General features: G+C 34.7%; 1 protein-coding gene and 1 long non-coding RNA gene across 4 annotated transcripts; one reads left to right on the top strand and one right to left on the bottom strand.

Annotated features, from left to right (window-relative positions):
- Positions 1-2,319: 2,319 nt before the first annotated feature.
- LOC126724504 (uncharacterized) lies at positions 2,320-6,307 on the bottom strand. Its single transcript, XM_050429018.1, has 4 exons — positions 5,047-6,307; positions 3,017-4,947; positions 2,620-2,944; positions 2,320-2,462 (listed from the first exon to the last, which is right to left on the bottom strand). Exons 1-4 carry the CDS (start codon positions 6,305-6,307, stop codon positions 2,320-2,322), a joined length of 3,660 nt encoding a protein of 1,219 aa, XP_050284975.1.
- A 2,501-nt stretch (positions 6,308-8,808) lies between these two features.
- On the top strand, positions 8,809-12,143 carry LOC126720270 (uncharacterized). 3 transcript variants are annotated; one of them, XR_007653328.1, is made up of 4 exons: positions 8,809-9,156; positions 9,366-9,410; positions 10,864-10,964; positions 11,868-12,143. It is a non-coding gene; the product is annotated as an uncharacterized LOC126720270 (long non-coding RNA). The 3 variants fall into 3 exon arrangements; XR_007653327.1 differs by lacking the exon at positions 11,868-12,143 and having other exon boundaries at positions 10,864-11,849; XR_007653326.1 differs by lacking the exons at positions 10,864-10,964; positions 11,868-12,143 and having other exon boundaries at positions 9,366-9,541.
- Positions 12,144-14,248: the final 2,105 nt, after the last annotated feature.

Here is a 14,248-nt window from a genome sequence, read left to right on the forward strand (position 1 = left end):
GGGAATACTAAGTTGATTCCTTCAAAATATGCTTATGTGGGGAATCTTTATCCTTTTGTCCTTGTAGACAATGAATTATTTGCTTTCAAACTCAAAACTATAAGAAGCAAAAAAAAAAAAAAAAAAAAAAAAAAAAAAAGAGGAATACTTTCATTCTTAATAGAAAGATTGACACATTTGGGAAATAGTAACTAACATATTTTTGTCTCCATTTCTATTTATCGAAGTGCTTTTGCAAGCCAGCCAATATACGCACAAGCTTACGCATTTAGCCTCAAAGTACCACCTCCCTCTATCTCTTTCTCTTATACTCACACATCTCCCTCTATCCCTCTATCTCTTTCTCTATATTTCTTATTCTAGTTAAACTTATACCCTTGTGCCTGCCAAATTCTAACTCTACCAAAACCCAATAAAGTTCAAGCATTTCATCAATTCCATATACAATCACAAATAGCCTTTTATTATATTCAATTAAAAAATCAAAACTAAAGCAAGCATATATATATATATATATATATAAACTAAAGCAAGCAAAACTTACAAGTCCCTTGTTCTAGCATTTTTGTAAAAGTAAAAATCCTGAAATCCTCCCCTGATTGGATGATGTCAAAGTTGAATGTTCAAAATATTGATACAAGAAAATATTATTTAATAGTGTAACATCCAAAAGTTACACTAGTTGTAACTAGATCCTTACTCTAAAACAATTACTTCAAATTGAAAATATCAAATAGCAAAACATACAAGTAGAAAATAAAAGTCATGTCCACAAACCATGGTTGCAAAACTCACTAATGAAACCAGGGCCAGTTAAAGGTTCCAAGCCATATCATCTTGTTAATTTGTTTACAACTTGGTGTTGAAGTTTTCTTGTAATAACTCAGGATGATTGTACTTTTTAATTTGATGTAATATGTGTGGATGGGAAATAATTGTGTTTGAGTTTGTGTGTGATGATCCAAAAAAACCTAAATAGATATATATTACAATTTATTTAAACTATTTTCTTAACTTCTTTTTGAAAATTAAATCAGAAAACCTAATGAAAAAAAAAAAACCCATGTTTCCATAAAAAAAAAAAAAAAAAAAAAAAAAAAAAGAGTTATCTACCTTGTTATTAAGGTTTACCCTTTAATTTTTTTTTTTTTTCGTTATCTATTTCATTTTTTTTAAACCCATGTCTAACAATTCCCCTAAGTGGGTTATTTTATTTATTTTTTTACTCTTTTTTTCGTTATCTCTTTTTTTTTTTTTTTTCCAAATCAATTCTTCTTTATTTATTATTTTTTATAACAATTCTTCTTCTTTTTTTTAATTATAAAAGTTCTTCTTTATTTTTCATACAATAAAACTATCGCTATAACTTTTCATCCATATCCCTTAAATTTAGACACTACTACTCTCCTGTTAGTTTTCAAATTGCTAACCGTGTCACCACAATTTGGTTGGATCATTTTTCTAAATGGAAACTCCCACGTAAAACACTATCTAGAAAATAGGACCACACTCCCGATACACTCACGTTGATTTTCAAACTCAAATTGCTTCTTCTTCAGTTCTCCAATTCTCTCAATTCTGTTAGTCTTCTTTTCACCATTATCATCATTTTTTCTATTTGCTCTACTCAAATTTACTTCTACTCAATGGTATGTGTATGTCAATATACTTTGGTCTTTTCTATTTTGATTTTCTAATTCATGAACAACTTCTTATTTTCTAGAAACAAATCAAATATTTGTTTCACATATTTCAACCTCACCATTAATTTCTTTCACATATTTCTTCAAGGAATGTGCACTAGGGTGCCTATCTTTAAGATTTTTGTATTTAAACTTCAAGGAACATGCACTGGGGTGTTTTTCTTCAAGATTTTGGTATAACTTCAAGGAACTTGCACTATGGTGTTGATCTTCAAGATTTTCGTGTGTTTTGTCCTCCATCTCCAACGAACTATTTGGCCTTTGAACTTGCAGTGTAGTCAACAACATGTAAGTATCTTTTATGACCTCTATTTAGAACGCCTCATGCGTATTGAATTCTCTCTATTACGTTTGCTTTTATGAGTTGTCATTTAGTATTTTCTTTCCTATCATTATTCTTTCCATATCATTATCTTATATTTAAAAAAAAAAAAAAAAAAAAAAAAAAACACTTTTAGATCACACTTTCTTATATTCCTATTGTTTTGTTCAAATATAACTTCTTATATTCACCTTTTGAAGTCATATAACTCATATTAGCATGAAAATTTTTTGAACTTATATTAGAACTCATATTTTTTTTTTTGAGAAACAACCCCCTTGGGCTAATAATTTATTAATGCATCCTCAAAAGATCAAGTTGATAAACATCAAAAATATCTGGAGGAACAGCCTCCATCCAGACAAGAAAAGGATCTCTAATAGCCCGTCTAGCAAGTTTGTGGGCAACACAATTTCCTTCCCTATGAATATGCTTGACTGAAATAAAAGAAAAACTAGAAAACAACAACTTAATATCCTGCAGTACATGACCCATATAAGAGCAGTCCATATAGTCACCAAGAATAGCCTTGATAACTGTCTCAGAGTCACCCTCCAAGATCATCCTATCAAACCCAAGTTCCCTAGCAAAAACCAGAGCCTGACGAGCCGCTAACACCTCCACCATCCATCGAAGCAGGTGATGGAATTTGTTGTGATAAAGCAGCCATAACCAATCCTTGCTCATTTCGGTTTATCACGCCGGTGCCAGCTAGTCCATCTTGGGAGAAGATAGCACCGTCGAAGTTCGCCTTCACACATGGCGTAGAGGGAGGCCTCCATTTTACTGCACGGGCTGTTCTTGGTATCACAGCATGAATGGGGCGGAGCTGCTGGAATTCCTGAAGCGCACAAGTGGCCTTAAGAGCAACCTGGCAGACCGGTACAGTAGGCTCTCCCACACGAGCTTTGTTTCGGCGCTACCAGATTTCCGCTAATATCATAGCAAACAAGGCCAATGACGGTTTTTCCGCTGCCGCACGTTCCAGAACTTCCAGAAAACTGGAGCAAGATCCCGTGTCTGCCACAAGCTTTTCAAAATTCACTTTCCACACATCCTTTAGAATCGGGCAGGACCAGAGAGCATGCTGCGTGTCCTCTGACTGCACCTTGCATTCTGGGCATAACGCATCAGTAAGAACTCTTCGCCGGACCAAGTTCACCCGTGTAGGAAGGGTATCTCTCCCAACTTGCCATACGAGAGACTTTACATGATTTGGCACGTTCATGCACCAAATGGCCTTCCAAACCGGAGATGCAGTCCCAGTGTGCGTCGTACCATTCAGCTCTGTTTCATCAAGCTCCATTAAACGGTGATAACCAGATTTTACCGAAAACCTTCCATCACGGGAAAACGGCCAAAAAAGGAGGTCTTTCTGAGCAAACAAACTCAGTGGGATAGCCTTGATGGTGGCTGCCTCATCAGGTAAGAACATTCTGTCAATCTCAGCCACATTCCAACTCCTATCTTCATGGTTAATTAAGCTATAAACCAAGGCATTTGCATGGCTTTCAGGGGCAAGGGAAAAAACTTTACCGTGTTGAGACCCAGGCAGCCAAGAATCATGAAAAATATGCACTTGTGCACCATCCCCAATCCTCCACATCAATCCCCCCTTAATGAGTTCTCTACCCTTCAAAATGCTCTTCCATGCAAAAGACCCTTTAGTGTCTTTAGCATCAAAAATAGACCCATGTGGGAAATATTTTGATTTAAAGAACCTGTAAAAAAGGGAGTCTTGATTTTTTAATAGGCGCCATACTTGCTTGGCTAGCATGGCGTCATTAAAATTTCTGAGTTCCCGAAACCCCATACCTCCATAGGCTTTTGACCTACACAAAGTGCGCCATTTTACCCAATGAATACGTCTTCTTGTACCATGCTGTCCCCACCAAAATTGTCGAATCATAGTCTCAATCTCCTGGCAAAGTGAAATGGGGAGTTTAAAACAACTCATAGAGTAGGCTGGGATCGCTTGTATCACTGCCTTTAGAAGGACTTCTCTACCAGCTTGGGAGAGGAGCTTCTCTTTCCACCCTTGGAGCTTAGACCAAATCCGATCTTTAATGTAAGCCAAGCTTGCTTTCTTTCGCTTGCCCACAAAAGATGGTAAGCCTAAGTATTTTTCATACTGCTTAATCTCCGGAACCCCCAACAAATCTTTGATAGATTCTTGGACCTCAATGCCCGTATTTTTACTGAAGAACAGCGTTGTCTTTTCCCGATTTAGCTGTTGCCCATAAGCTTGTTCATAAGTAGCCAGAAGGGTTTGTATGTGATTGCATTCTTGTAAAGAAGCTCTATAGAAAAGAAGGCTATCATCTGCAAAAAATAAGTGGGTTAAGCGAGGTCCATTCCTGCAAATAGATATACCTCTAATATCACCAAAAGTGGCCGCTTTGGAAATAAGGCCATGCAAACCCTCTGTAACTAGGAGGAATAGGTATGGAGAGATAGGATCCCCTTGTCGCAATCCTCTACTAGGATAGATGGTTTGTGAAGGCTCCCCATTGATCAGAATGGAGTAAGAGACAGTAGTAATGCACTCCATCATAAGATCAACCCAACGGTTATGAAAACCCAACTTTCTTAACAAGCACTCCAGAAAAGACCATTCAACTCGGTCATACGCCTTACTCATGTCGAGTTTGAGAGCCATAAAACCTGTGAAACCAGTTTGCTGAGTTTTCATGTAATGTAAAGTTTCAAATGCCATGAGGATATTGTCTGTGATCACCCTCCCAGCTTGAAAAGCACTTTGATTCTCAGACACAATAGAAGGCAATAAAGGTTTCAATCGGTTTGCTAGAACCTTTGAAATCAATTTATAAATAACATTACACAAACTTATCGGTCTGAACTCAGCAATTTTTACAGGATTTTTCACTTTAGGAATAAGAGTCACATATGTGTAATTGAACTCTTTAGGGATATAACATGATTGTAAACAATCCAGGACAGCTTTAGAGACATCATCACCAATCAAAGGCTAAAAAGACTGAAAGAAAAGAGGAGGCATACCATCGGGTCCTGGAGCCTTGAGTGGGGCCATCTCCTTCAAAGCAAGATCAACCTCTTGTCTAGTAAAATCTCTAGTTAGGTTGGTGTTCATCTCTTCAGTGACTATTGGTTGTATCACTTCCAAAATACCTTGGGCATTGGATGGTCTCTCAGATGTGAACAACCTCGAATAAAACCCAACTATAATATCAGCCACCTGCTTAGTCTCTGTGCGCCATGAATTAGAATCATCCAATAAACCTACAATCCTATTGCGTCGAAATCTCTGAGAAGCTTTGTTATGGAAAAACCGTGTGTTTTGATCACCACACTTAAGATGCAAAGCTCTAGCCCTCTGCTGCCACATTAAGCTCTCTTTGTCCAACAATTCATTAACCTCCAATTTTAGTAATCTCACTGGCTCATAGTCTGCCCCCCTTGCCGCTGCAAATTCAGCCTTTTCCAGAAGTTTTGATTTTTCCTCCAACTGCTTCCTCACGCTGCCAAAGGATCTCTTGCTCCACTCCATAAGCCTAATACCACAAAGCTTTATTTTGTCATGCATCAACAGAGAGCTTGAAACAGGGGAAGGAGACAGCCATGCTTCCTTGACGGTATCACCACACCCATTTTCTTTCAACCACATGTGTTCAAACCTAAAGGGTTTGCAAGGTCTATCTGCAACCCCTTCAGGATTAATAATAATGGGATAATAATCAGAAACATTGGACCGAATGCATTGAACTCTAGTAGCTGGATTCTGAGCAAGCCATGAATGAGTAGCAAGAGCACGGTCAAGTCTCTCCAATACCATGGTATCACCTCTCTTTCCTCTCCAAGTATATTTTTTCCCCACATAACCTAAGTCCATGAACCCACAGTCATCCACAACCTCTCTAAACTCACTCATCGCTGCTGCACTTCTTAGAATTTCATTGAAATCGCCGGCGCACAACCGCGGAAGGGTGTATTTCCGATGGAGATTACGCAGTAAATTCCAAGTGTCACTTTTCCGGCTAGCCTCCGGAAACCCATAAATACCCGTGAACCTCCATGAATCCTCCTTCCCTTTGTTGACTATAACGTCTATATGATTAAGAGAAGAGGAGTCCACATCAATCTGAATTGTGTTCTTCCATAAGAGGGCCAAACCGCCAGCCCTTGTCACTCTTGGAACTACCCATTTCTCATCAAAATGCAAGTCATCACAAATCTTAGAAAGCCTATCATCGTCTACCCATGTCTCGGCCAAGAACAGGACAACAGGATCTTGCGCCCACATTATCGATGCAAACTTATGAACGGTGCGTTGGTTCCCAAGCCCCCGCACGTTCCAGCATAGCCAACTCATTGGAATCGGCGGGGCTGCTGGGCAGCCTCCACCGTTGAGAAAGAGAGTGGCTGTGAAGCCTCATTCTGCTGCAAACGACGCTTTGCTTCTGGATGTTCAGAGGAAGAAGCTTCAACATGGCGCTTTCCCAGCTGTGCAACGTTATTAACTTCTACGTAATGATTGTTGGGCCGAGCCATCCTCACCCATTTAGCTGAAAATTCACTTACCAGGCCCGGTCTCACAAGTGGGTCCTTTTTACTTCCAATGCTGGTTGGGCTTAGCCCAACACGGGCCTCATTACACCCAGTGAACTCCACCGTGTCATCCAATAGATTATCAGCATGTTGGCTAGCCCCATGCAGATCAGAATCCTTGGACGTGCGCTCCGAATTAATGGGATTGATTGTCTCATCATTAACGGCCTCATGTTGACTCTGAAAAATAGGCGGTGAAACCGGCTTGTCTGGATTCAAGTCAGCATTAAATTCATTCGGACTAGGCGCACCTTCCTTATCTGGTTTTTCCTGTTGCTGGCACTGGACATCCGGCTCTCCTCTCCGATTGGATTTCATCGTGAAAGTCGCCCTCTCTTTGATTTTCTGTTTCTGTGTTTCAAAATAACCAGGCACACAAACAGAATTTTTGCTTGAGGGATAGAAAGGCAAGGCTCTAATGCTAGAATCATACCTTTTGTCCTTTAGCTTGAGGGTGCCATTACTCTGAATCCATTCTTCGCAGTCCTTATCGGTATGGTCTAGACGTCCACACCAATAATTAAGAATTGGCAGCCGCTCATACTTAAAGGCCACCCATGACTGCTCACCATTTTCCAAAGTCACCACTCTACCACGACAAAGGGGTTGAGTAACATCCACTCGAACCCAGACCCTCATAAAACCTTGTCCGCCCAAGGTAGAATTCCCTGGCACATGTATCACCTCTCCAATCGATGCACACAATGCTTCTGCCGTAGCTTGGTTCATGTATGTAATCGGTATGTCATGCACTTGAACCCAAAAAACGGTCTCCTTAAACACCACATCACGCAAAGGGAGGGTTTTGTTAAAGTATTGTAGTACAATAACATGCTTGTCAAAGCTCCATGGCTCATTGCGTAAGACCCTTTCCACATCTGATTTATTTTCAAATATGAACAATAATCGATGGTCACCAAGATTTTGGATCTAAAACCCATTCTTTGATCTCCAGATAGGGTTAAAGGTGCGTGCTACTGCTTCCACATTTAGAGCTCTAGGTGTGAAGAGCTTCGCCACAATCGAGAACTCTTGAGATTTGTGCTGCGCCTGAAATTTGAATTCACCCCCTTCTCTGTCTGAGAGGGATAGTTTTTTCCATCCATTCGTGATATCGTCCATAGAGAAAAACTGTTAGATCAAACACTCAAAGCACTCACTGTTTCCCGAAACCCCAAGAAACAAAGCCCTACAAGCCTTGATAGTAATCTAGTTACTTCAAGGATTCAAACAAAACACTCACAAGAACATTCTACAGTCTAATGTTAGTAGGTGTTGGAGACCTGAAAACCATTAGATCAGAGAAACCAATGATACAAAGCCCTACAACTCAGCACACGTTTGAAGCTTTTTCCCCAATTGGGATTTAGTTATGTCATATGTGGCTTGAGTATTAGAACTCATATTGAAAACATGAATATAAAATATTTGATTCCTATTTGGACTAAAATTTTTAAATATGAGTTCATATTTTTAAACATGAATTTTCTTATATTTCTAAAAGAGAATTTTATATTTGAACTCATATTTCTAAACGTAAATATTTCAAAGAAAAAAATATTAGTTCTACTTGAACTCAAATTACTTTTTGATATTTTTTTTTCAACAAAATATTTAGCTGAACGCTAACTTAGAGTTTAGGAAAAAAAACAAAAACAAAAACAAAAAAACCTTATTCTTTTATGTAATTTAGAGTTTGAAAAAAAAAAAAAAAAAATTCTTTTAACTTCCACAAAAATACTGCATACAAAATAGGATTACACTTTTCTTTTATTTGGTCAGTTTGATAATTGTTTAATATTTTCACTAATTAATGACTCTTTTTTAAAGAGTGGGAATGATATATATTTTTGTTTTTTGTTTTGTGGTTATTGGGTTTGATTAATTTTTTTAGTGCCTGCCATGCAATATTACATAATTTTTCATCACACCCCTAGTTTTTTTTTGTGATTGGAAAATGTAGTAATCCCAAATTATAATAAATACTCTAAATTATAATGAATGCAAATTATTAACCTTTACCAAAAAATTGAAGAGCCTCTGAGCACGCGTGTGAGCGCGTGCTTAGAGGCTAGTGTATATATCATCTATATATATATATATAAAACCGAAGCTTTTGAAGCTTCTACAATTTTCCACGTCAGCACAATATTAAAAAAAAAAATCATAAACCAAAAAAAAAAAAAAAACTTTTAAACCCAAAAAAAATACTTAAACGCAAAATCAAAGCCCTAAGCCCTAACACGTTCTACCTTCTCCTTCCTCCAAAACACAGACAACGCTCTGCCATTCCCCCAAACGCAAATCGTAGCTCAACGGCTCAATGCCTCCACCTTCTCCGGCACCACCCTTCTCCAGTTCTATATTTGTCGGCTCCACCGTTTTATTATCTCTTCAGCCCTCAAGTATACTCACCCAAACCTTCTTCTCTCTAACCACTTCACCCCTTCCTAACGCAGACCTCTAGGTTTCAAAATCTGGGTTTAATCCTCTCAATCATTCTCTCTAAGGTATTAGCCCAAACTGCCGACTCTTCCAAAGAAGGTAACTCTTTTCTCTCTTTCCGATTAAATCAGTTAGTACGAATCGCATCAAATATCTGTGAAACGTTTTAACTTTTATTTATTTTTACTAATTTGTTAATGTTTGAATTGCTTTTAGTTTGATTATTGTTGATTTCATTTAATTCACACCTAAGGATTTGTTAAATTATTATTTTTTTTTTAATTTGATTTCTTTCTCTGATTTCGTAGCTGATAAATCATGTTCTTCTTCTTCATCTTTCTCCTCCAACCCAGGTTAGTTAACTTTCCTAGAATCAAAATAGTTTCACTTTTCATAGACACACACCATCTGCTTGATATAGAGCTTCTGTTCTGCCATAAGAGAAAGGGAACAAAAAAAAAAAAAAAACTAATTTTTATGACCAGGTTTAATGTTGTGCACCAGTTGTTGAACTTTGTTTTGTCCTTTCAATATTTGAACAATTGATGAAAGTTATATTCCACAAAAGCTTGCAGAACTATATTTTTAGGCAGAGCTTTATAGGAAGAAATTCTAACATTTGTTGAACTTTGTGTTGTCCTTTCAATATTTGAACAATTGATGAAAGTTATATTCCACAAAAGCTTGCAAAACTATATTTTTAGGCAGAGCTTTATGGGAAGAAATTGTAACATTTGGATTTAATTTAAGTTTCTGGGTTATGGTCAACGTATACCATGGTGGGTTTTTTTTTTTCTTTACAGATATGGAGCAGGTTTTTAATAGTTACAGCAAATATTTGGTTGCTGTTTTAAATCTGCTTTTATGCTTGGAGTTTTAATATCATAGTATATTGTAGTGTTCTATTCACAAATTGTGATGAAGAAATTGCTGTATATATATGTTTCTTTTCATATATATAAATTAATTTTCTGTAATATTTTCTTGTTTGGTATATTTTGTTGTTAGAAGTATGGTTTTGATTATGTGTGGTTTATATGTAAAATTTGTATATTGACGTCTTGAATTGAGGTTGATTTTGGGTACAGTTGAGACTTTTTAAGGGGTTGGGGTTTCATACAATATTTTCTCAGCTAACTTATTAAAGTCTTGGATCCTAATTCCTTATTAGTTTTTCCAATCTTAGTTTGATATGGAGCTCCTCTGTCAACTTCTGGTCTGTAATGTATCTAGCCTTCTAAATTCTAATGTCATCATCTTATTCCTCTCATTGCAAATTGAACCAAATTCAATGGAAATCCCCCACTTGGGTTTTGCCCTGTTTATGGGTTGAAAATATATATCTGGGTTTTTTGTAATGCTGTATTGGTGTGTAAAATTGTTGTGCCCAATACATTGGACAATATAGAGATGCTGTAAATGACACATTTGAGGTTGATGACCCCCCCCCCCCCTTTGTTTTCCCAATTAGGTAATAGTTAATAGGATGAACCTGTGGAAACATTGTGAATGTGGTTTTGTTTTTTGTTTTTTTGTAAATTGCGTAATTACTAGAAATGTGCAAATACAAATACTTTGATAGTGGCCAGTTTGCGTAATTGGTTTTTGAGCATCAGTTTGGGTGTTGAGGAAAAAAACAACAGTGAAGCAAAAGTAAATGGAAGCACAATCAATTGTGAAGGTTCCTTTTAGATACCTTTGTGAATTGTGAATTTTGCTTTGTTAATTTGCCAATTGTGAATTACTTTATGTTATTTCTACTCAGATTTTTCTATGGTATTCTATTTTATTTCACTTTTGTTGTAGGTGCTTGCATTTTTCTTTTTTCTTTTTTTCATGTTTGTAGCTAAACATGATTAAGGAGGGGTTACATATGATTCTTTGTACTACAAGACAAGGACAGTCAGGTATTTACCTTTCCTTTATTATGTACTGTTTCTTGCATATTTATTAATAATATGTTTCGAGAAAGAATTTGAAATTGGAATGTGATTGCATATTTAAGTTTCTTGGTTATCTCAAACTTGGGGGTATTCTTGAGTCTGTTGACTTTGTTTTGTATTGGTATCGGGTTTGATTCTCTTATGATGATACTATGATAGTAACGTGGGAATTTAATAGTAAATTTTTTTGTCTTGATTCTAAGCAAAAAAATAAAGTTATGTCTGATTTTTATTTTATATAAATTGACAGAGTTTATGTTTGATTGAACTTGGATCAATTAAAGGTTTTTTCACTAATTCAGTTTGCTGTGTATGTGCTATACTCAATTTTCTTTACTGAATTTAATGTGAAAAAAAATGTTTTCTTGCATGGTCTTGACATTGATTTGACTTAATTTATATTCAATTTATTTTCCATTTTTAAATTATTTAATCAAGCTCACAAATTACAATTCAGACCCTGATATTAAATTCACTTACAAATGGTTTTTTTGTCAAGAAATGTTTTTTTGCTTGATGATTTTTGCTTCCCTTATTACATTTTGTTATATGGATTGGTAGTAATGGTTTGCTGCGCAGTTTTGAACACACAACTCAGTTTCTGAGATTATAAGGAAGACAAACACACATTCAAAATTGAATCTATATTATTGGGTTGAGAGTTTGGGTCTTTGACAGAGATATAATGATTAATTGGGAAACAGAGAGAGAGAGAGAGAGAAAAGCTATTTATAAATAAATTACCACTTATCTAAAAATTGTAAATTGTTAGAAACTAATAAATTTAATCATTCAATCAAAATTCTTAATTGCTCCTATGCCTTGCTGCTTGCTTTGTTGTATATATTCTTGATGTTGGTTGTGCAGGGTGAATGGGAAAAGAAGCTGCCTTTGCTGGGTTTCTTGGTTCAATAAGAAAAAGGAGGAAGCTTTATTTGTTTTTGGTCGTGCTTTCCTTGGGTTTCTTTGAGAGGTTGGTCTGACTGTTGTGGAAAGTTGTTGGTGGTCTTGGTCCTCTTAGGTATGTGGGGAAGGAGGGAACTTTTTGTATTTCTAGGCTAGGAAAGGATTCTGTTTATAGAGTTATGGAGGGCTGGAACAGTGGTACTTTTTGTATTTGTTATGTTACTTTTTTTTCTTTTCTATCTCATTTGTCTATATTGAATTGTGCTTAAGAACAACCAATGTTATTGCCCATTATACCTAGATAAATAAATCACTTTGTTGTATACTGCAGAATATGAGTAGCAAGATAGAGTTACAAAAAATTGCCCCATTTTGTAAAATATGTTACTATCTAATTTTATAAAGAACATTTTTCTACCATTGAGTTGGCTTATCAAACTTGGAATATATGTAGTTTGTTTAAATCTATCCTACATATGTAAAGGGTTCGTGATGTTTCCCTCCTTAGAGGTATAGAGTATGGGTATGTACACTTTACATGAAACTGTAATTTGTCTTTACACAAATTTTACTATTAATAGAAAATTTTTTGCTGCGATTGTTTAAATATGAGCTATGAAAACAAGAGGGTTAATTTTTTTTAATAATTTGATAATTCAAGAAGAGGGTGTTTGAACCTATCAAATATAACTATAATGTTATATAGATTTTGTAGATATTCTTTGTGCTTTCCCGTGCATCGCACGGGTTAGCGACTAGTATTATATATAATAAAAGTTGGGCTTAGACGCTGTGGTTGCGCCACGTGGCTTCACCAAATTGCAGAAATTTTAATAAATTTTTAGATTTTAAGAATAGATATATACATATTTTTTGGATAAATATGACAAATCAAGTAAAAGAAAGTGGTATTTGATTTACAACTATAACAGTTGTGTCTATCTAAAATGTTATCAACAAATCCTAAAATCAATAGAATAGAATTACCTAAGGATAAAATTTAAATAAAAAAGAGATTCTTTCATTTTGATGCTTTTTAAATATATATTATTTTTCTTCTTCTATAATTTCTAAATTGATAAAAATCATAATTTGATTACAATCCAAATTCTTCATTTGATCCATTTCTTATTATAATATATAAGTTGATAACAATCTTAATTAAAAAAAATCAATGTAGTACACGTAAAAAAAGGTCCATCTTATCCTTCTTCTTTTTTTTCATATTATATTATATTATATATAATAAAAGTTGGGTTTAGACGCCGTGGTTGCGTCACATGGTTTCACCAAATTGCAGAAATTTTAATAAATTTTTAGATTTTAAGAATAGATATATACATATTTTTTGGATAAATATGACAAATCAAGTAATAAAAGAAAGTGGTATTTGATTTACAACTATAACAGTTATGTCTATCTAAAATGTTATCAACAAACCCTAAAATCAATAGAATAGAATTACCTAAGGATAAAATTTAAATAAAAAAGAGATTCTTTCATCTTGATGCTTTTTAAATATATATTATTTTTCTTCTCCTATAATTTCTAAATTGATAAAAATCATAATTTGATTACAATCCAAATTCTTCATTTAATCATTTTCTTATTATAATATATAAGTTGATAACAATCTTAATTAAAAAAATCAATATAGTACACGTAAAAAAAGGTCCATCTTATCCTTCTTCTTTTTTTTTTTAATTTAAATTATATTACTACATGTAAAATCTTCACAAAAAAAAAAAACCTTACTACACGTAAAAATTGCAGAAAAGTTTTTAGATTTTAAAAAAAATAAATATAATTTTTCTTCTCCGATAATTTCTAATTTGATAAAAATCTTAAAGTCCATCTAATTTCAGTTTCATACACCTTTATAAATTAGACTAACATTAGACTTTTTGTTCATATCAACTTCTTCAATGTGGAGTGTATATATATAAGATTATTCATAATAAATACCTACCCTGTAGTTTTTTTCCTCTATTATTCCCTTTCTTCTCCTTACAACCTTACACATATGTATTTGTTTACTCTAATTTTTTTTAATGTATTTGTTTAATTTAATTTTTTTTCCATCAAATTGAATAGGTTTTGTGTATTTTTTGTCTTTTGTTTAACCTAATTTCCTAAAGTTTTATCCTATTTATTTGGTTATTGTTTGAGTATCAATCGTTAAATAGAGTTAGACATGAATTTTTATTATTTTGTATATCATATATGAATTACACTCAACAATTGCACACTTCTGTTTTCGTTTAGTACAGTTTCATTTGAAATTCTGCATATTGGACAAACTGCTTCAACATAAACACCACGCCTAGATAAATTGTCCATTG

Source organism: Quercus robur, chromosome 4 (genome assembly GCF_932294415.1).
Source record: "Quercus robur chromosome 4, dhQueRobu3.1, whole genome shotgun sequence".
NCBI lineage: Eukaryota > Viridiplantae > Streptophyta > Magnoliopsida > Fagales > Fagaceae > Quercus > Quercus robur.